Source organism: Corythoichthys intestinalis, chromosome 22, assembly GCF_030265065.1.
Source record: "Corythoichthys intestinalis isolate RoL2023-P3 chromosome 22, ASM3026506v1, whole genome shotgun sequence".
Lineage (NCBI taxonomy): Eukaryota > Metazoa > Chordata > Actinopteri > Syngnathiformes > Syngnathidae > Corythoichthys > Corythoichthys intestinalis.
The window spans coordinates 17152958-17175755 of record NC_080416.1 but is presented as its reverse complement, the minus strand read 5'-3'; the positions used below and the strand labels follow the sequence as shown (position 1 = coordinate 17175755).

Below are 22798 nucleotides of genomic sequence, written 5' to 3'. Positions count from 1 at the left end.
TCATAAACACGTCTGTAGTTAAAGCATGCATGACCTGCAAGAAGGTGATTGGATTCCCTGAGAACTATTGACAGCGTGTCCTTACAATTACAAACAATCAATGGTTTCAACAAACTAACTGGACAATTATAGCATGCAGGAGGCTTCTGCTTGTTTATTGTGAATACGTGTTGCATATTATTGTTTCTTGAAGTGGTTGGTATGAAAAATGTTTGGCTATGTCTAAACAAATTCGTATTGAAAACTATGTAAACTTTCTGGTAAACTTTATTCTGCTAAGCCTGGTCTGCTTAGCAACACTCGGACATGACAAGTTGGGGCGACACTGGCATAATGTACTGTCAAAAGCAGGGGTGCTTTTGAAAAAATGTCAATAATTAATTACCGTATTGGCCCGAATATAAGACGGCCCTGATTATAAGACGACCCCCTCTTTTTCAAGACTCAAGTTTGAAAAAAGACTTTTTGAACACCAAATTAATTTTTATACAAAAAATAATTACAGTGCATCCGAAACAAATGATTATAACAATATATTTGAGAGAAAAAGAATGTTATTTTGTCTCGTTCAAATCTGAATAGCTGAACATTTAAATATGTAAACTAAAGTGCAATCATATTCGTAAATGAATGGCTTCTGGTTTTAGAAATGTAAATAAACTAATCTATTGTGATAAAACAACAAAATTGCAATAACTGAATTAACCACCAAAGTGAAGTCTAACTGTAACTGTAGTCTTGAAACAAATCCGAATAAGGAAAAACATTGCAATAAAATATGCAAAATGGTTAAACTTGAGAGTAGCCGAGATCAGTCATGACAGAACATCACTTCAGTGAATCTGGCGCCATCTTGCGTCGTGAATGGGTATAACGTCGAGACCGCGAATATAAAACGACCCCCTTTTTCAGTCTTAGTTCAATGCAAAAAACACCGTCTTATATTCTGGTCAATACAGGTGTGTTGTGTGAGCAACATATGTGGTTATGCAACACCCTGTTAAGGTACATCACGGGAGGTTGTCATCTTGAAAAATATATCTTGGAGCAAAAGACAATGACCACCCTTGCTCAAAAGTGTTAAAGATAGTGGAGTGAAACTGTGTTATTAAACGGTGTGGTATGATTTTGAAGGCATGACTTTAAACAAGATGTGTTATGTGGATGTTATTGTCTTGAAAAAATGGATCGGTTATTGACCTGAATCTGAGTTATTAAGTCATTCACTGCCAACCCAGGAATATGCATAGTAATCACAGAGTATGTGTTGTGGTAGTTAGTAAAAGAAGAACATTTATATTAACAATACCCCAAAATAATATTATAGAAAATGGACATCCAATCGTGGCAGTGCACTGCATTCTGCAAAAGGAGGGTGTAATGTTATCTTTAGGTGTGTGGTGGTGGTGGTTAGGGATAGAGTCATAGGCATAGTTTCACTTTTGTAGCAGGGGAGGGCAAAACATGTTGATGACCCCAAAACACAGCGTCAGCAATAAAATTAACTTACAAGATATATGCTCGGATAGTAGCTTAGCCCATGCTTGTACATAAAGGCATCCCAGCTGTGTGGGTGTGTGTGCGTGTGTGAGCGCGTCCGTTTTTCTGTCTTGCCTAGTGGAGAAGTACTCCGCATCCTTTTTGACTGAATATTCAAGCCAGGAATATTTATAAGAATACGTTGAAAATGAGTGTTTTTTTCCCATCATTTTTGAGGGGAATTCTACATCAGGCTGCCTAGGACTGCAATTCTTTTGGCCGAGATCGTCGTCCATTGAATACAATACGCCCGGTGGTGGCTCTGTTGCTCGCCCTGGTGGTGGCAAACTGAAACTCCGCTTACTATTTTGGCGGTGCTCTCCAGAGTTTCATGGTCCACATCTTCAATCCTTGGTTCTCGCACAGTAGTTGTTGTTGCTTTTGAAGGCCTAGGTTTGAAAAAAAATCATATATCCATCTTGCCTCTTCGCTCCTAAGGTGTTTTTTTTTTTTTGGCTAAGCATAGGAAATGACCGTCTCTAAGGTGCGAGTCACATGATTATTTCAAAAAAATAATTTTGACATATTATTAATTTTTTTGTTCATTTCATTCATTTTAGTTTTTGGTTTTATTGCTTTACATCTTTTTCAAACAAAATTTTACCGGCAAAGTCTTAATTTTAAATTCACATACAGTGGTACCTTGACATACGATCGCTTCAACACACGATCTTTTCTACATCTGACGACATGCTCTAAATACGATGATCTATTACAGCACCGCAGTTTCTTTGTTTTCCCGCAAGACGGACACATGGCAGATTTTCTTGTGAGAGAAATCAACATGGGTTCCAACAATGTTAGTGCAGGTGGTGAAAAAAAGGATAAAAGGTGATGCTATTGACATGATGATAGATATGATAGAAAAATATGAGCATGGGGTGTGCATCTGTTATATGGCTCGCTCAACAATACAGCCGTAGACGGTCTACGATGGTCCTCCGCTGTTCGCCAGTCTTTATAAGTTAAGGTGGCAATAATCATTGTAGTAACATTGCCAAAGAAATCGGCGGCTTCGTCAGGTTTCTAATCATTTATACCATCAACTTGTGCCTAGTGTCTCCCGCAGCAAATAAACAAAGTTAAACTAAAAAGGCTCACTCTATTATGTCAGCCACACGATGCGTTCAGATACACCATACAAACACATTCGCCACATCAGAACCCAGTTTGTTATATTATTACAGGTTATTATTATTTTTATCATTATTGCTATTATTAAATTATTTTTCTGATTTTTATTCATAATGTATTTGTTTTGCTCTTTGTAATTGATATTTGCAATAGTAACATTATTATTTATTGAGAATTTAGTGAAGGTTTTCGGGCAGGGGAATGAATAAATGGAATTATTATGTATTCTTATGGGAAAATCCTGCTCGACATACGACCATTTTGACTTTCAAACAAGGTCCTGGAACGAATTAACTTAGAATGGAGAGGTACCACTGTATGGGAAAGTCAATTACATGCAATGGTATTTCCGGCCACCAGGGGCGGGGTGATGCCACACATTACACCAGTGATCCCCAACCACCGGGTCGGGGACCGGTACCGGTCCGTGGCGCATTTGCTACCGGGCCGCAGAGAAATAATAAATCATTTTTAGACATGTGACTGAAAATTTGGCGTCGAAAAGTTTCAGCCGAAAATAACTAAAATTCCTGTGCCTCTTGAGTCTTGACACATCAATACGCCTGTCTACTTTATTGACTAATCTGAGTAGAGAGTTGTGTACGTCGCCATCCAGTGGTTGGCTGCCATTACTGGGGTGTTTGCAGACATCTAGCAGCACAGCGTCATCAATGTAAATGGTAACATTAGCTGCTGTTGGCTGATGGCTGCGGGCGGCAACGTCTTTGGACAACTTTTTTAAAACTAGAAGAGGAGCCTACAACCAAGTCCATTCTACATGTAGTGAAAAGCTAGAAACGGGGCAACAAAAGCAAATGTACTGAGAGTATCATACCTCGTGGCGAACCATCTTGCTAAAGCCAAGAAACCTTTCACGATTGGAGTAGAACTCATTATGCCTGCGACCAAGCATATTTGCCATGAAATTGATTCAGTGTAAGGTGAGTTACATTCTCCCTGCACTTAATGTTCATTTTTGGCCCCGTCATGTTATTTTATTATCTGGTCTTTGCCTTTTTGGCAAAGCCAGATAATGTTATTCTGCGACTTTAATATTATTTATTTATTAATCAACTTATTCTCCGCGTTTTTCGGCGCGCCGCACAGCCCGTACCACTGCACCGATAGGCACCGTTCAGGTATCGACACGTCCGGAATTTTGTGTGACTGTGGCTTTTTGTATAAAATTTATGAAAAATTTTCCGTTTTCAGGTAAACGCCGATTTTCTGATTTTTTTTTTTTTTTTTCAAGACGCTACTTGTCCTACAATTTTTGACCAAATCACATAATTTGGACATCAAAAATTCCGGGACGGTGAGGGGCATAAAGATTGTATACAGAATATGGAAAAAAATTACGGTTCCCTGGGAATTTTCCAAAAACTTTCCCATTCATTTTTAATGGGAAATGTCCCATTCACTTTCAATGGGATTTCCAATAGAATCTGCATTGCATTGTTGCCATTGACGGCCATGTATGTCAAATCTATTGATGCTAATGGATTTGAATTCTATCAACGCCTATGTAACTCAATGCCATTGACGGCCATGGACGTCCAAAATTTTTCCCATTCATTTTCAATGGGAAAAACAAAAAAATCCCCAAATCAACAGGAAATGACCAGATATCAATAGGACATGTCCACCAAACTTCCCCGATTCCATTGACACTTTTGAAGGGTGCTCCCATTGACGGCCATAGACGTCCAAATTTCCCATTCATTTCTAATGGCATTTACTTTGTTTAATGCCATTGACGGGCATGTTTGTCCATTCTATTGATAGCCCTGGGTGGGGGTAAGATCTGTATCTCCACACGGCAAAGACCAGAAGTAATTTCTCCAGAAATTGCAGTTTCTAGTTTACTGTAATTTTCTGCCACACATTGCCGGTCTGTGAAAAAAAGGCCAACATTTCACCGGTCGGTGGTCCAAAAAGGTTGGGGACCAATGCATTACACCACTAAAGAGCACGTTATTCCCCCGTCTTGTAGTATTAGTGCGCTAGTGTGCGCAAAAACTTTGGTAATGTGTGGAAAGTAATGGAATAAATAAGCGTTATGTTCAACAAACGACCAACGGCTTGAGTAGCTCAGTGTATGGGGCGTAGGAGTAATAAAAAGTGCACTATTCTGTATCATATTTCCACCTAGTTAGTTACAGTAAGCACTGAGTTAAGAGCTCGGACACGCTTGAATTCCATCCGTATGTCAGGAGACACCCGTGATCCGTTTCAGAACACTGGACAGCTCTTGTCTACTGCGCCGCCTCCTCCGCTTCTACCCTGTCCAATGAAAAGGCGGCGTGGTTTTTGCCGCTGGATCTGTCAAGAGCAGGCTTCAGGCACGCTGTCCGCCCAAAAAGGAAAGGGCAAGCGCAGCGTGTAACACACGGTGAAGCTCCACTCCGATGGGATAAGTACATCAGCAGCATAGCTCACATTTCACCCTATCTTGTGTATTTGCGCGTGTCTGTGAACGATCGAGCCCACGTCTGGAGGGAAGAAAATGCTCTTCTAGCGCCAGACACGAGTGTCGTTTCCTCCTTTTTGGACAACGCTTACTGGAAACGTTTGAAGAGTGTTCAAGTTTTCCTCGAAGTCCTCCCGAAGAGGTTTATTTTTGGCCAGGAACGTCATGGGGAGCGAACAATACTTGCCGGAGCTTCAGGCGGAGAAGGACACGTTGGATCCAGCTTTCCAACATTCTCTTCGGCTACTCGAGCAAGGTAAGAGTCGGCTGTGCAACGCGGAAGTGACTGAACTCATTAGACAACTCATTAGGTACACTTAATTAGATCAAATGCAAGAGTTGTATGCAGAATTCGAAGCATTCTGTTATGAGTAGTGTTGGTATGAGTATTTTAAAAAAAGTGAAGAATTCTGCAACATGCTCTCTTGTTAAAGTGTTGCAAACAGTGATGCAGTGTAATTTTGCAGCACATATTTTTTCCCTCTAAGGAGCTTATTAGATAGATGGAGGAAGCTAATCACGTTTGGGCTGACAGGCTCCCTACTAAAAATAAATAAATAAATAATTAAAATAAAGACCTTTATAAAACCTTTAGTCTAATTGCTACCACAGTTCAGTTTTTTTGCCTGTTTATTTTGCATACAAAATAATTATGTTCACCCGCCTGACTTTTGTGTCAGTTGCGTAGGTTTGGTCTCAACATTGGTAGTAGGGACGATATAACAGCATAACCTGCATATACACTTTTTGCTGGAGACGGGACATTAATAAGACCAAACAAATTGGGTGAACAGGGGTCAGGGATACATTTCTGACGAATATGAACCTAATTCTTGTTAGACTAAATGATCAATGCAAAATAAATCTGTATTGACTTATACTAACTTTCATATGTATTAGTTCAAGTGATACATAGTTCGATTCAAAGCTTTTTTTCCCTCCAAAACTACGAAAGAAACATTTTGAAAACTTCCAGAATAAATGTCTGGATTTTTTTTTTTTTTTTATGTGTAGCAAATTTAAATTGCAATATTTGAACAGAATTTAAATTATATTAACATACACAATAATCTCTTAACTATCCAGGAATGAAAAATATAAACTCACCATTGTCAGTCTAAATAAATACATCTAAAAAATGCCTGTTAGGGAATACCAAAATAAAAATGGAACCTTCCTTCAGGTAAAACGCTACTGCTTTTCTCCACAAACACAATCAAACTGAACTAAAAAATGAAAGCTCCTTTGGGCTGCTTTAAGACCACATAAATAAACCAAAAATGAAAAGTGGGGAGCAGGGGTTAAACCTCGGTTCACTACATGTCTCACAATTAACGTTAACAGTAGAAAACATACTGAAGGACACTTCTCTCTAAGCAGCTTCCTACTCTAGTTTTGCAGGTTAGCAAATTCATACAGTTTAATGTTATGCTAACTCTGATGCAGGTCGGACTTTCAGTAGCAAAATTAGTGGTGTGTTCCCCACCTCCACAACATTGACGTCTTTTTACATTAGTTACAGTGGTTGCTACTGCTGCTGGGCGAAGTAAAATTCTAATATCCCTCGTCGTCGAAGGGGGCGGAGGAGGCGGCATGTTGTATGTCTTTCTGGGCTGTGAGTGCGTGTGCGTGTGGGGTGGTTGGGTCATGTCATCAGCCAATCAAACGTGTGTTTGAGGGGGGAAAAAAATGGACTGACACATTCAGCAAGTGAAAAGGGGATAAATGTCAGCCTGAACATAATGAAAGTAATTCACTTAATAATGGTAGGGTCAAATCTATCCATACAACATATGAAAAGACAATCTAAATTACCTATATAACTGAGCTCATTATATAATGCCAATAAAGTTGCTTAAAAGTTGGTGGGGACAATTGGAGCATCCTGAAAAGTTGATAGTGTCATGTCCCTACCGTCCCTATGCAAATCTACGCCTTATTTAGTCAATGTTGGGATAAATGCCTGTCTGTTACTGTGCCCTGCAATTCACTGTTGACCAGTGTATGGTGCAGTCTGCCTTTCACTTCAAGTAAAGTCAGCAATTATCAGCTCAATCTCACCTTGAGCCTAACGAGGAGAAGAAAAAAAAAAAACAATCTAAATTGAATGGATTGATGGACTTGTGGTTAGCACATCTGCTTCACACTTTTGAGGTTCCTATTTACCCTTTTGCTTGCTTCAGCGTGCTTCCACAATTCAAAAACATGCATTCAGGACCCGAAACTGTCCATGGTTCTGACAGTGTGAAGAGTGTCCTCTCATATGGTGTCATAAGACTGACAGGTGACCAGTACTGGTCGTCAGCTGAGATATTGTCTGAGACCTCGTGAACCTGTGACCTTGAACCCAGTAACCTGTAAACAGAATGCGGGAAAGGATCTTAATCACAAAACGGTCACAAATTGCTTCACTAGCCCACCATTCACAGAGAGCGGTCACATCTCCTGGTTAAATTTAAATGCACAATTTGAGAAAAAAAAAAATTGCTAAGTGCATTTTTGCCACAGTTGTGGACCATGGAAGCAAAATGCTGCTTCACATAGTTCGCGTCTGCTTCTGTAAACACTTAAAATGCCATTAAAAGCTTCGCAGAGAGACAATAAGACTTTCAAATATGGTATTTGAGTCACACTTCTTCCATTGGAGTGATTTTTGCACTGGTGTGATGTTGTCCTGGTTTTTGGTACCAATAAAAACTTGAGCAGCACCAGATTAAGAAAATTGATTTTTTTTAATGTGTAATGTAAAAATAAGCATGGCACAGTAGTTTTGGCTAATACACTAGCTCACACCTAACAGATTACACTTTAAACTGCACACTCAATGATGGAAATCTTGCATTTAGAATCTTAAACAAAAATAACACGGTTGTAAAAAGTTCAATTTTAAATAGGACATGGCAACCTGTAAATTAGTCCATTGTTTTACCCGATTACAGCAGTCTGTAATTTACTTGGACGTAGCCCCATGGAGCCGCTTATGTAGGAGGCAAACGTCCAGTGTAGACATTTGCTAAATACTCTTATTCATGTTTTTATGCTTTCTGCTAGTCCCATGTTGCTTCTGCCTCCCACAGCTGGTTCCCAAATGGACTCCTTTGTGAAGAAGATTCCTTCCTTGCTCTGTACATTTATTGTAAAATGCTGTCACATTGCTGGGTGCATTATGTTCTTTAAAGCAGAATGGTGCACGTGTAAGAATGTTTCAATTTGTAGGTTTTCATAATGTAGACCTGGCTGTGAAAGCATTTGATAAAGTGTGTTTGCCCTATTTGTGTTGGAGGAAAGACTTATGCTGGACAACGTGGCAAGTGGAAGAAATAATCCGTGACATTTTATGAAGTAAGCACAACTTGCCAGTGCAGAAAATGGCCAGAAAACAGTCTGTCACCACTCTAAAACCCACAAATACTGTTATCTTGCTCTTACACAACAGATGGAACACGCCACTTTTTTAATGCAGCATTTCTTCTGCCATCTTCCAGATGAGTTTTCAAGTTGATTATGCCATTGGCAAGAGTAATTGCAGTTAGTCTGTAAAAAATGGGGAACATGAGATTATTCCAGGTCCGGAGAGAGCTCTTTTCAGACAAAATCAAGAGAGAGTATTATGCATGAGAAACCCAGCCCAGGATTGCTTTGATAGTGTAGCCCTTGTGCAATGCTCTTCTCCCGCTAGAACCTTAAGTTGTGTCCCTCTAACAAGCTTCAGACGGGACTCATTTGAAGTTAGAGGAATTTTTAAAAAGAAATAATGACTTTAAAATATCAATTTTGTGTCATCTTTGCATAAAGTTCTGCCACAGAACAGTTTGACTTCTTGTTAATCACTTCCACAGTTTGCTATCTTTTATTCGGTTTCTGTATTTTTAAGATTTTTATTTAAATTTTATTTTATTTTATCAAGGTCATGGAAGTATGAACGGGATGGTTTGCTGGACAGATTATTACATGTAACAGCAGCAGAAATTACTACATGAACAAAAACTAAATAATTGTACTAAGCAATTAAAGGAAACCTCGGACTTAAAGACATGTAGGCTCTAATAAGCCACAATTGTTCTCTTTTACTAAAATATGATATTAGAAACACATACAATATTGCCATTGATTTAAAAATCTATAATATTTAGTACACGTTTTGAGCTATGGAGGGCGCCATGTTTTATGGACGGTCGGGGTGATGATTGTCACTGTCACGAGACGAATAAGACCGGGTTACTGCAATTCCTTTTACGCGGCGAGATGTTCAAAACATGCGCTCATCGGTTAAAAGCAGTGAGTACTTACTATTTGTGTTTTTATTGAGTTTTTTATTACCTTTTCATTGCCTCAAAATACTTTGTGCATATGTTTCCCTGTCATACTTCTAAGCATAGCTATTTATTGTGGTAGCTTTAAGGCTAATTGTTGATCTGTCGACCACATTAGTCACTAGAGGTGGGAATCTTTGGGTACCTAACGATTCGATTACGATTACGATTCAGAGGCTCCGATTTGATTATAAATCGATTATTTATGTCACCCAAAATGTTTTGTACATTAGTTCCAAAATTGTTAAAAAATCCTCTCAGGCTAAATAAACCAAACTACTATTTTATTATCAAGTTACCGGTTAAAAACAGTAAATAAAATACTCAATTACCCATTCTGTATCAGCAGCTTTAAACTACATTCAATTAATTTAATGATGTGAATCAACCGTTAAAGTTGATAAAATTGCTCCCGTTATTCCATAATTTCCCTTCTGTCTACTTACAACATGTCAAAGTTTTAAAACTGTTTCATCATTTAAAGATCGATTCAAGTCAAGGTTCTGCCGATTTAGAAGTATTTCGGACAAAAAGTTAATTAGGTTCTAGAGAAGTCTACTGCTTTAAGATGGAGGCTGTTTACAACGCGGCAACTACTAAACGGCAAGTCTGTCATTTCGCGTCTAGTTCTCTTTATATGTTCTAACACCGCCGTCGTCTGTCATTTAGCATCTATTTCTGCATATATGTGATAACTACTATAGCCGTATGTTTGTAGCAACTAGCAAATGGGCGTTGTTTGAACCAGCTGTCGGCTGCAGTCAGATATTTTTGTTTTTTTATTTAGCGGCATGAGTTGAACATGATATTTGCTCTTGGTCCGTTCCTCATTGTGCCCCAAAGACCGCGCTGACTGTCTTTTGGAATTTGGATGTTTGTGAATCGTTCTTGAATCTTCCACGGCCGAATCGCGAATAATCTAAGAATCGGAAATTTCGCACGCCTCTATTAGTCACGTAGCATATTTAAACAACCCTTATTTGATTTTAATACGTTTAAGTGTTTTCTTAAGGCATTTTTAGTATGTTCTGTCTGTATGCATCTAAACAACACAAGTTGAAAGTGCACGGTAGTACTTTGGGTGTCAAATTCACCTTTTGTAGGACGTTTCGCTGGTGTAGCACATTTTGGCAGCACACCATTTTTTTTTTTCTATTCTCGTCACATCTCATCCCGTCTTTCCTGTTCACTTTGCTTTTGCTGCTCGTTTTGTGAAATATCGGCACCACTGTCATGCTCATTAATGTTCTTCTCGGCTTCAAATACAGTCCCTGACAAAAGTCTTGTCGCTTATCCATTTTGTAGAAACAATTGCTAATAACCTGACTTTTAATTATTCAATTGGTTTCAGAAATGGCTAATATGAAAGCTAAGACCCTCCCAAATAATGTCTAATGTACAAAAATATATTTGTTTAACTGAAAAAAGATTTATCATTTCATGAAGACATACAGGTCAAATTTTGGCAATACAATTGTTTTGTCGCCTACAGAAAGTAGTGTGAAAATTGAACAAAAAAAGGAAGAGGCAGCTAAGATTTGTTGATATTTCAGACTAATTATGTGCCTTCCACCCTGCGGATCTCTCGCACACCCCCATATTGGATGTAACCCCAGACCATGATTTTCTCTTACATTCCTAACCATAAAAAGGGACAAATTCTGCAGCAGGATGGTGCTTCATTGCATACTTCAATCTCTACCTCAAAGTTCCTCAAGGCAAAGAAGATCAAGATCCTCCAGGACTGCCAGCCCAGTCACCTGACATGAACATCATTGAGCATGTCTGGGGTAGGATGAAAGAGGAAGCATGGAAGACGAAACCCAAGAATGTTGATGAACTCTGGGAGGCATGCAAGACTGCTTTCTTTAATGTTCCTGATAAATTGTATGAATCATTGCCAAAGCCCATGAAGTCATACAAAATATTAAATTTGGATCTCACAGCACCACTACTTAATTTGCTTATGTTGTGTAACATATTTTTGTATTTGAAGTACATTTTTTGTATAATTTTCACACTACTTTCTGTAGGCGACAAAACTTTTGTCTTGCCAAATTTGACCTTTTATGTCTTCATTAAATGATAAATCTTTTTTCAGTGAAACAAGTATATTTTTGTACATTCAACATCATTTGGGAGGGTCTTAGCTTTCAAAGAGCCATTTCTGAAACCAACTGAATAATTAAAAGTCAGGTCATTAGCAATTGTTTCTCTAAAATGGATAAGCGACAAGACTTTTGTCAGGGACTGTAGAAAAGGTTGAACAGAGGGCATGTACAGTATATGTCTCTAGATTCATACTCTGGAAGCCTGGCAGCGTAACCATGTCAAGTCAACGCCCTGCGACGTCAACAACAACGGCGACCTACTAGTTAAATTAATTTTTCAAATTGTATAAAAACGAAAACATCAATTGGGGTTTCAATATTAAATTATTTTAACTCATATTGACATTTATCTTTTAAGAACTATAAGTCTGTCTATCCATGGATCCCTTTAACAGACGTCACGTTAAGTACAGTTTGTCTTGAACAAATTGCATACTGTACATGTTAAATCAAATGTTTTTTTCTCCTTTATTTAGTGATGTTTTCATCCGTCTGTCTGTCCGTCCGTCATCTATGACTTGGCATAAGGAAATAACAATAAAATGAATAATATAAATACTAATATCCGTACGCTAAGGGGTAAACAAACTAGAGTTTGATTAGCACCAACCCAAAGGGTGTTTCAGTAAAAGCAGAAAACTTTGTCCAAGTCTGGTGTTGTCACACAATTTCAAGTACTTTTAATTGGATATTCCACAGCAACCAATAACCAGCTCATACTTACCAAACTTCTCAGCTCGCTTGCCCTCAAAGCAAAAATAAAAAACAACAGCTACTCCTAATCCCTTAAAACTGTCAGTTTTAGGATAAGTATCCTCTTTTTATGAAAAGATGCCTCATCGTTAATTTATACATTCCCATCTCATCAACAGAGCAGCGGGGTATTTTTATCCGCGCTTGAGTTTTGGCCTCAAGTGAGAGCACTTCCTGGGTTAGGATGCCCAGAAGTGAGTGAGAATCAGATTTGGCACAGGATCAAAGGCGAGAGATAGCGATTTGTTGGGGGGAAACAGTACTCGTTCCTGATAATGATCTTCCAAGCCCAGGCTAGCTGTCGTGCCGAGCCACACAGCGAGCGGTCCTGAGTCGTCCCTGCGAGTGCGCCGACTGGAGACTCGACCCCCTGCCTTATGTTGTGAACTTGCTGTAAAAGGGCAGACTGGGGAGCACCAGCTAGCTACTTTGCATTCAGAGGGGCTGAGCGAGCAGGAATGTTTGCACAGCTCCTTGCTTCGCTGGGATCCAGGAGGGAAATGTAGGCCAGGATCAGCAGGCAGCTGAGAAAACCAAACACCACCTCTTTTACACTCGCATGCTCACATTGATTTTACTGCTAAAGATGTGCTTCAAACGAGATGCAAATTGGAATAGGAAGTTATATAACATTTTAAAACAAGTGTTAGATCAACAACTAAGTAGCCATAGTATGATTCCGTTTGTTTAAGCAAACATATTTATTTGTGGCAAACTGACACACTTTTGCAGTTTGTGGTATGATTAGATTTTTGAATAAAATGTTAACTCAAATTTCTAAACTTCATGTCCTTGCAATAATTTCAAAACGTAAACCGCTACTATTCGCAGGTGATGAGGAATGAACCATGCCACAACCCTCCCAAATAAAACCAATTTTTTTAGATTATAAGGCGCCCCTTCAATTAACGAGTTTATTTTCATATATTAGGCATACCTGATTATAATGTGCATTAGTACATAAATTTACCGTGTTTGTAATCTGTTTTCTCATCTTTTAACACTGTAATTATTGCTCAATTTATCAATTAATTTTTTATTTGTTTCATATACGGGTTTGATGAATGTTTAATGTATGCCTGGAGCACTTGCTGGAGCTGTATAATGCACTTATGCTCCAACAAAATTGGTTCAAGGTAATTAAGCACAGCCAGTATTTAAGCCGTACTGGATTGTTGATTTTTTTTTGTTTTTTGTTTTTTTTTTGGGGGGGGGGGGGGGGGGGGTTTAAAGTGCGCCTTTGTTGGAATTGTTGTGCATACAATTAACATTTATGCTTTCCTTATAGTTAGTCACCTGATAGGTCACTTCTGTCTAGTCGGCCATTCCTTTGTTCTGGGCCATGTGGCCCTCATGTGATCGACTCAATGTCCCATGTTGCCTTCCTGACCCCTCCCATCCTATTGTTTGCCCCTAAATAAGGAAGGCTGCGATCACAGCAGCTGGGAGCAGCTACGAACCTCCACAAAAGCTACATCAACTTCCTGCGTGTTCTTTTTAGCCAAGCTAGGTGCACATAAACCTAGCTTCAAATCTAACAGCCTTATAGCCTGAAAAATACGTTTTGTAGGGCTGTCAAACGATTAAAATTTTGAAGGCAGTTAATCACAGCTTAAAAATTAATTAATCGTAATTAATCGCAATTCAAACCATCTATAAAATATGCCATATTTTTCTGTAAATTATTGTCTGAATGGAAAGATAAGACACAAGACTGATATATACATTCAACATACTGTACATAAGTACTATATTTGTTTATTATAATAATAAATCAACAAGATGGCATTAACATTAACATTCTGTTAAAGCGATCCACGGCTAGAAAGAATTGTAGTTCTTAAGATGGCCGCCTCATAAGCAGAATCATGGGAGGCGTGCAGGTTTGAGGCCCAGCCTGGTCGAAAAAAAAAGAAAAGAGAAATGTTATTACAAATTATAGAAATTTTATATTAAAACCCCTCTTAATGTTTTTTTTTTTTTAAATAAAATTTGAAAAGTTTTCAGTCAAAAAATAAACTAGTAGCTCGCCATTGTTGATGTCCATAATTACACAATGCTCATGGTGCTAAAACCCATAAAATCAGTCGCACCCAAGCGCCAGCAGAGGGCGAAAAAACACCAACAAACACAAGTAACAAGTGGACATGACACTGTGCTGTCATTTCAATCTGTTTGAGCGTGGGATGTGATTTAATTGCATCAAATATTTTAACGTGATTAATTTAAAAAATTAATTACCGCCCGTTAACGCGATAATTTTCACAGCACTAATAACTAGTGCTGTCAAATTTATCGCATTAACGGGCGATAATTATTTTTTGAAAATAAATCACGTTAAAATATATGATGCATTTAATGCATGCGCGGAATGACCCACTCATGCATTGCCTCAAACAGATTACAATCACGCCGTTTTTTTGCAGAGAAATGCAAGTGTTCATTGAAACGCGCCTTTTATTGGCATAAGCTTTGGCAACTCTTTCACAACAAACGTTTCATTTAACACAACGCAGCACATATACCATTTGCAGTCACCACTGACAGTCATGGTTGCTCAACTTCCCATCATGCATTTGGGCAGAACAGTTAAGTCATTACAGCATCATTTACTGAAAGCACAACAAAAATAATATTCCTATCTCTCAAAAAAATAATGTTCACACAAAGAAAAGCTCTCAATGCAAAGAGAATTGGCATTCCCAATCAAAATAGCTATGCAAAATACACATAAAACTTAATCAGACTTTGCCTTGGCTAGATCATTAATTAATTTAAAACTCGCCATTGACACCTTGTGGTGTATTTCAATCACTATCCTTACGTAGTTAAAGACTCTGTGGAAGAACGGCAGGGAGCCCATGTGACGTCCCGCTTGGCGATGTCAACAATGGCGAGCTATTAGTTTATTTTTTGATTGAAAATTTTACAAATTTTATAAAACGAAAACATTGAGAGGGGTTTTAATATAAAATTACTATAACTTGTACTCACATGTATCTTTTAAGAACTACAACTCTTTCTATCCGTGGATCCCTTTAACAGAAAGAATGTTAACAATGTTAATGCCATCTTGTGGATTTATTGTTATAATAAACAAATACAGTACTTATGTACAGTATGTTAAATGTACTGTATATATTCGTCTTGTGTCTTATCTTTCCATTCCAAGTTCCAACAATAATTTACAGAAAAATATGGCATATTTTCGAGATGGTTTGAATTGTGATTAATTAATTTTTAACCTGTGATTAACTCGATTAAACATTTTAATCCTTTGACAGCCCTAATTATAACCAGTAGAATTATCCCTACTGATTGAGTGAGTATAATCACAGGTCAATCAGTGAGTACTCTTCATGTTTTGCTGCCCAATTTATTGTACTTATAGAATTTCCTATACAATTCTCATGCCATATGCTTGGGCTGGTTGTTAAACTAGAATGCTTTTTAAGTAGGGACATTAGTCAGAGCTGTGTGTTTCTTGAAGAGTCACTGTGTTTGCCCAAATGATGCGTCAACATATTGCACGGATACAATTGCCATTTTGTGCAAAGCTGACTTTATGCTCATTTTATGGATTCAGCTGTCGAGACTGTCAAATTTGCAGAAGCCGCCTTGAGCTGTGAGAAGAGACTAAAGGCAACCAGACAAGGTGTCTTTAATAATGCATACTTTTTTTGTTCGGAGGAGGATGCTCAAATATGATTTTTGTCCATTGCACATTGATTCGTCTTGATCTCATTTTAGATATGACCAAAAAAAATATGTTATTGGAATAGTTTCTTATTGACTGGGCAAAACAGAACAGGCGCCTTCAAGACAATTTCCTCTTCAGCCTTTAATTAAAACTTGTCTAGCTCCACTTCGTATAGATCCATGAATCAGACTGCTATTGATAACAATTCTGGGCTTTGTCGTAATGCCCAAGACAAAGACTGACACAAGTTCATTAGAACATCTCTAACGGCGTTTGAGATCTAAGAAGGAGACAAAGGTGGTTTTAGTGGGTCATCTGTGCTGTAGGGATTTTGACGGCTTTTCATGAAATAAATGGGCTACAGTATGAGATGGAATTGTATAGGGTGGATGAGAGATGTGTTCCATATAGAGCTTTAGAAATTTCAATAACTTTGTGGTGAACACCAACAATATTAATATATTTAGACTAGGGCTGTGGCTATAAATTATTTTAGTAGTCTCTTAATCTTTCAACTAGTTAGTTCGAATAATCGAGTAATCAGATTAGCAACATTTAATGCGTTGCAGAATTAATTTAGGGAGATATATAACAAAGGCTTGCAAATATTGCACTTTTAGAAGAGCATTAAATGCAAATACAAAATTCCTAAGTGTTTCTTCAAACTATGCAGAATTGCACTCTCATTTAAAAATAAATTAAAATACCTGAGCTTAGCCTCAAATGGTATAAAAATAAATAAAGGAGGATCTAAGTAAAACAAGAGAACAATTGGCTAACTTGCATAGCAAAATCCTGCTAGCTTAAATGATATAAAATGCTAGTTTTTTTTTTTTTTTTTTTGCAATGCTCTAAACAAATCGTTCAAACACATATTCCCACAAAAACGGCCAAATATACCTATAAACTAAATTACGAATGCATTAATAAACATACAGTGTATCGCAAAAGTGAGTATAAAAGTATTTTAGTATATCTTTTCATGGTGACAAAATTGACAAAATGACACTTTGACACAATGAAAAGTCGTCTGTGTGCAGCTTATATAATAGAGTTCATTTATTTTCCCCTCAAAATAACTCAATGTGGTGTACTCACTTTTGTTGTGGGGGGTTTAGATATTAATGGATATATTTTGTTATTTTGAGGGGAAAATATATTTACTCTACTACTAGTATATATGCTGCACACACACCAATTTAATTGTGTCAAAGTGTCATTTTGTCAGCGTTGTCCCAAGAAAAGATATACTTAAATATCTGCAGAAATGCGAGGGGTGTACTCGCTTTTGTGACACACTGTTTTAGCTCAGACAAAAACTTACCTTATGTTGGCCTTAACAGGGAGCAGCTGAACTCAGCCATGTTAAATGATATGTGTCATATTCACTGTTGCCATGAGAGGGCAGTGTATCAATCCAAATCAATAAAACTACAAATACTGTGAAAACAAACCCTTACAACGTCACTCTAATTAAACGAATCCTCGAAGCAGCAATATTTGATTCGAAGCTTTCTTCTAATCAAATTACGTGAGTCAATCGATTAATCATAGCAGCACTAATTTAGACTATTTGGTATTCTATCATTTATTTCATCTTCTTAATAAATCTGCATGTGCATTGGATGATGCAAATACAGAACAACATAAAAGTGCACATTGATGTGAAGTGATGTGCAGCTTTCCTACAGGTGATTGGAACTCCTGGAAAGGGTTGAATTTTAATGAAATGTGTTTGAATTCATGATATGTGGAGTACTAAATGCTTAGGTGCTGCTCCTGAAAATAGCATTTTATATTGACCAATTGACATGACATATTACAGGTAATAGTCACGTACTGTGTAGCCCAAAATTATGGTAGCGGCCAAATAGCTCAGCTCTAATTTCATACATGATTTAATCACTGTCATTACTGCTGCGATGAAATGACTAGTTGGCTACCCTAACTTGCTCCAAAGGCAGGCGTGGGGTAATGGCATTACTTTGTCATTTTGACAGTTTGTGAATTTACAAAAGAAAAAAAAAAAAAACACACTTCACACATGTACATGAACATTTCTTCATAAATAAATAATATAACCCAAGAAATTATAGTGTACAGTCCATCACTGTTTAACATGTTTTATATATGATCTGTCACTACCCTCGTATCTTCCTTTGCTACGCAGATTTCCCATATATATATATATATATATATATATATATATATATTCCCCCCCCCCCATTATTTTCTATTACAGACTTTCTTGAAAATTACAGTTTTCATCTCTTTGGAAAGGACTATTTCATCAGAAGAATGTGCCTTAAACTCATAGGCGGAGTTTGACTTTTGGGGCGCGGGGTGGGGGGGGCACAACATGTTGATGACCCCGCCGAAACGCAATGTCAGCAATAAAATTAACTTACAAGAATATTTATAACAATAAGTTGACAATGAGCGTTTTTTGTTTCCCATCATTCTTGAGGGGAATTCTAAATCAGGCTGCTTAGGCAATACTTTTTGCCAAGATCGTCATCCATTGAATATGGTACGCCCGCCGGTGTTGTGCCAATGTAGTTACCCCAGTCAAAAATTGTATCCCCTGGGTGGAGCCATATGGAGGTAGATTTGTGTCGTTATTATTCAATCAAAAAAAAGTTGCTTCAATACAAAAAAAAAAAAAAAAAAAAGTTGCTTCAATCAAAATATATATTTTTAACCCAAAAACATAAATTTGAAACAAAAAAAATGCATGTGAAAGCAATTTTTTTTTTTTTTTTTTTTTTTTTTTTAATTGAAGTAATGTAGATTTGTGTTCGGGCCACATTTTGGCTAGGACATTTTTGTCTCTATTATTCAATCAAAAAATAAGTTGCTTCAAAAAAAGTATAAAGATTTTCCCCCCAAAAATTGCTTCAATCAAAAAGGGAAAAATTTCAATCAAAAAAAAAGTTTTTGAAAAAACATTTGAGATTGAAAATTTTGCATTTGAACACTTAATTTTTCATTTAAAAAGTTTTCTTTGATTGAAGCAATCTTTTATGTGTTTGGCCCATATTATAATTAGTACATTTGTGTCTAAATCATTCAATATATAAAAAAAAAAAGTTGCTTCAATCAAAAAAATATATTTTCAATCAAAGAACTTAATCTTTTTTTTTTTCTAATATATTTTTTCTAATTATATGCAAAGCAAATGACCGTCTAAGGTGCTCAAAAAATAATTTTGTCCCATTGTAAAAAAAATATATGTTTTGTTCATTTCATTCATTTTTATAGCAGTTTTATTGCTTTACTTTTACATATATAGGAATGTGAATTACATGCAATGACACTTTTCGGCCACCAGGGGGGCCCTGGCCCTCCCTTAAAATCTGCTTATGCTTAAACTACCCATTATCTGGTGACTATTTGTAACAAGTTACAACCGCTTGTGTTTTGGTTCACCTGGGTAAACAAGCAATCTAAATATGATTGGTGAATGTAATTATATTGGTCTGATGTTTGACTTTGGAAAATGTCTTGACTTCCTTGTGACAGCCACCGTTTTTCTTTCCTTCATATCTTCATTTCTCCTTTTTTCCTTTTTTTTTTTTTTGTGGTTGGCACACCTATAGAGAGGATTGCACTGGATTAGCTTCTCCGCCTCCCCAACTGATCCCATCCATTTTGTGTAATCCAACTCAATTTAATTATGTTTATCGTTCCACCTCGACGGCGCGGTGGTGCGGCGGTGCACCTCGGCCAAGATAAGCCCGTGTCCTACGTCTGCCTGAGCCTGTTGCTTTCTAAACAGATGCTCAGAGTCACCTACGTACGTGCGCTAAATCATTTACACTCTCAAACATCCGTGTGACACTGATAAGAATAACCGAGGGTGAAGATCATAACCTAGCATATTTGTATTTGGGGATTGGCTCAGTTTTGTAGGCAAATAAGAAAAAAATATGATTGCTTGCTCACATACAGTGGGGAAAATAAGTATTTAGTCAACCACTAATTGTGCAAGTTCTCCAACTTGAAAATATGAGAGAGGCCTGTAATTGTCAACATGGGTTAACCTCAACCATGAGAGACAGAATGTGGGAAAAAAACCAAACTGAAAATCAATTGTTTGATTTTTAAAGAATTTCTTTGCAAATCATGGTGGAAAATAAGTATTTGGTCGATACCAAAAGTTCATCTCAATACTTTGTTATGTACTCTTTGTTGGCAATAACGGAGGCCAAATGTTTTCTGTAACTCTTCACAAGCTTTTCACACACTGTTGCTGGTATTTTGGCCCATTTCTCCATCAGATCTCCTCTAGAGCAGTCATGTTTTGGGCTGTCGTTGGGCAACATGGACTTTCAACTCCCTCCACAGATTTTCTATGGGGTTGAGATCTGGAGACTGGCTAGGCCACTCCAAGACCTTGAAATGCTTCTTTCGAAGCCACTCCTTTGTTGCCCTGGCTGTGTGTTAGGGATCATTGTCATCCTGAAAGACCCAGCCACGTCTCATCTTCAATGCCCTTGCTGATGGAAAGAGATTTTCACTCAAAATCTCTCGATACATGGCCCCATTCATTTTTTCCTTTACACAGATCAGTCGTCCTGGTCCCTTTGCAGAAAAACAGCCCCAAAGCATGATGTTTCCACCCCCCATGCTTCACAGTGAGTATGGTGTTCTTCGGATGCAGTTCAGTATTCTTTCTCCTCCAAACACAAGAACCTGTGTTTCTACCAAAATGTTCTATTTTGGTTTCATCTGACCATAACACATTCTCCCAGTCCACTTTTGAATCATCCAAATGCTCTCTAGCGAACCGCAGACAGATCTGGACGTGTACTGGCTTCAGCAGGGGGACACATCTGGCAGTGCAGGATTTGAGTCACTGGCGGCGCATTGTGTTACTGATACTAGCCTTTGTTACTGTGGTCCCAGCTATCTGTAGGTCACTCACTAGGTCCCCCCGTGTGGTTAAGGGATTTTTGCTCACCATTCTTGTTATCATTTTGACACCATGGGGTGAAATCTTGCATGAAGCCCCAGATCAAGGGAGATTATCAGTGGTCTTGTATGTCTTCCATTTTCTAATAATTGCTCCTATAGTTGATTTCTTTACACCAAGCGTTTTACCCTATTGCAGATTCAGTTTTCCCAGCCTGGTGCAGGTCTACAATTTTGTCTCTGGTGTCTTTCGACAGCTCTTTGGTCTTGGCCATAGTGGAGTTTGGAGTGTGACTGACTGAGGTTGTGGACAGGTGTCTTTTATACCGACAATGAATTAAAACAGGTGCCAATAATACATGTAACGAGTGGAACTTCATTAGAAGAAGTTAGACCTCTTTAACAGCCAGAAAACTTGCTTGTTTGTAAGTGACCAAATACTTATTTTCCACTCTAATTTGCAAATAAATTCTTTAAAAATCAAACAAATGTGATTTTCTGGTTTTTTTCCACATTCTGTCTCTCATGGTGGAGGGTTACCCATGTTGACAATTACAGGCCTCTCTAATCTTTTCAAGTAGGAGAACTTGCACAATAGGTGGTTTACTAAATACTTATTTACCCCAATGTACACAATTTCAATAGGTCAATTTCTTCTTTAGACCATGTTTTTGTTTTCATTTCACATTGATTGAAGTAAAATTTTCATAAGTGTTACAGGTTGTATGAATAAATACCAATTTAACACCAGAACCATGAGACCTTTACTACGTCCCTCTCTGTTAGGAGCCTGATACTAAAAGCTAATCGTGCAGACCTTCTAAAGGACGCTGCCGTAACTCCCTTTTTAATGTGTCAGACTGCTATCCAGACCATTAAAATTGTCTACCATGCCAAGCACAATATGTCCTTAATTTTTGTGAGTATCTGCTTTAAAAACTGTTCATTAGTTTTGACTTTTTTGTATTCCCAATGGGACAACACAAACAGATGTGCACTGTTGCCATGTTAACAGTCGGCCTCCGTAGCAATTGGTTGTAAAACATTCATTAAGTCTTACAGCGGAACGATAAACAAGAGGTCAGATCAGAAAATGAGTGCCATAACAAGCGTGCCATGCACTCTTTCCCCTGTGTTACACAATTACCATAACCGTTGCGAGTTTGACACTTGAACCGGCGGCTCATATGTTTTTCTTGCCGACTCGGTTGGTGGCACGTCTCGTTAAAGTTCCGCCAAGGCTTTGCCTATGAAATGGCTCGTTAAAAAGAAAAGATGCACATCTCTGCCTGCTCGTTAGAATTCAAGCAGCAGACACATCGTTAGTTACTGTGGTTGTACACGTATGTGCATTTTAAGGAGTTATCACAGTGTTCCCAGCGAAATCTATTATTTTGAGTCTTGCTGTGTGAAGTGCATGGCTTAATAAAATGAGATGGAGCTGAAGAGCATTAACTAGGTAACTTTTCAACCTTTATAAAATATTTTTTTAGGGCTGTCAAACGATTAAAATTTTTAATCGAGTTAATTACAGCTTAAAAATTAATTAATCATAATTAATCGCAATTCAAACCATCTATAAAATATGCCATATTTTTCTGTAAATTATATATATATTCTGTAAAATAAATTATTGGAATGGAAAGATAAGACACAAGATGGATATATACGTTCAACATACGGTACATAAGGACTGTATTTGTTTATTATAACAATAAATCAACAAGATAGCCTTAACATTATTAACATTCTGTTAAAGTGATCCATGAATAGAAAGACTTGTAGTTCTTAAAAGATAAATGTTAGTACAAGTTATAGAAATTTTATATTAAAACCCCTCTTAATGTTTTCGTTCTAATAAAAT

At 37.6% G+C, this 22798-nt stretch overlaps 1 protein-coding gene across 2 annotated transcripts in view; it reads left to right on the top strand.

Moving 5' to 3' along the window:
• The first annotated feature begins 4998 nt into the window (after nucleotides 1-4998).
• khdrbs3 (KH domain containing, RNA binding, signal transduction associated 3) overlaps nucleotides 4999-22798 on the top strand; it is a 194311-nt gene continuing 176511 nt past the window's right edge. For both annotated transcript variants that reach the window (XR_009061836.1, XM_057827250.1), the window contains exon 1: nucleotides 4999-5399. Coding sequence is in view for 1 of the 2 variants with exons in the window: in XM_057827250.1 (XP_057683233.1) it covers nucleotides 5309-5399 (91 nt within the window). In the remaining variant the exon portion in view is untranslated. The remainder of the gene's footprint in view (nucleotides 5400-22798) is intronic.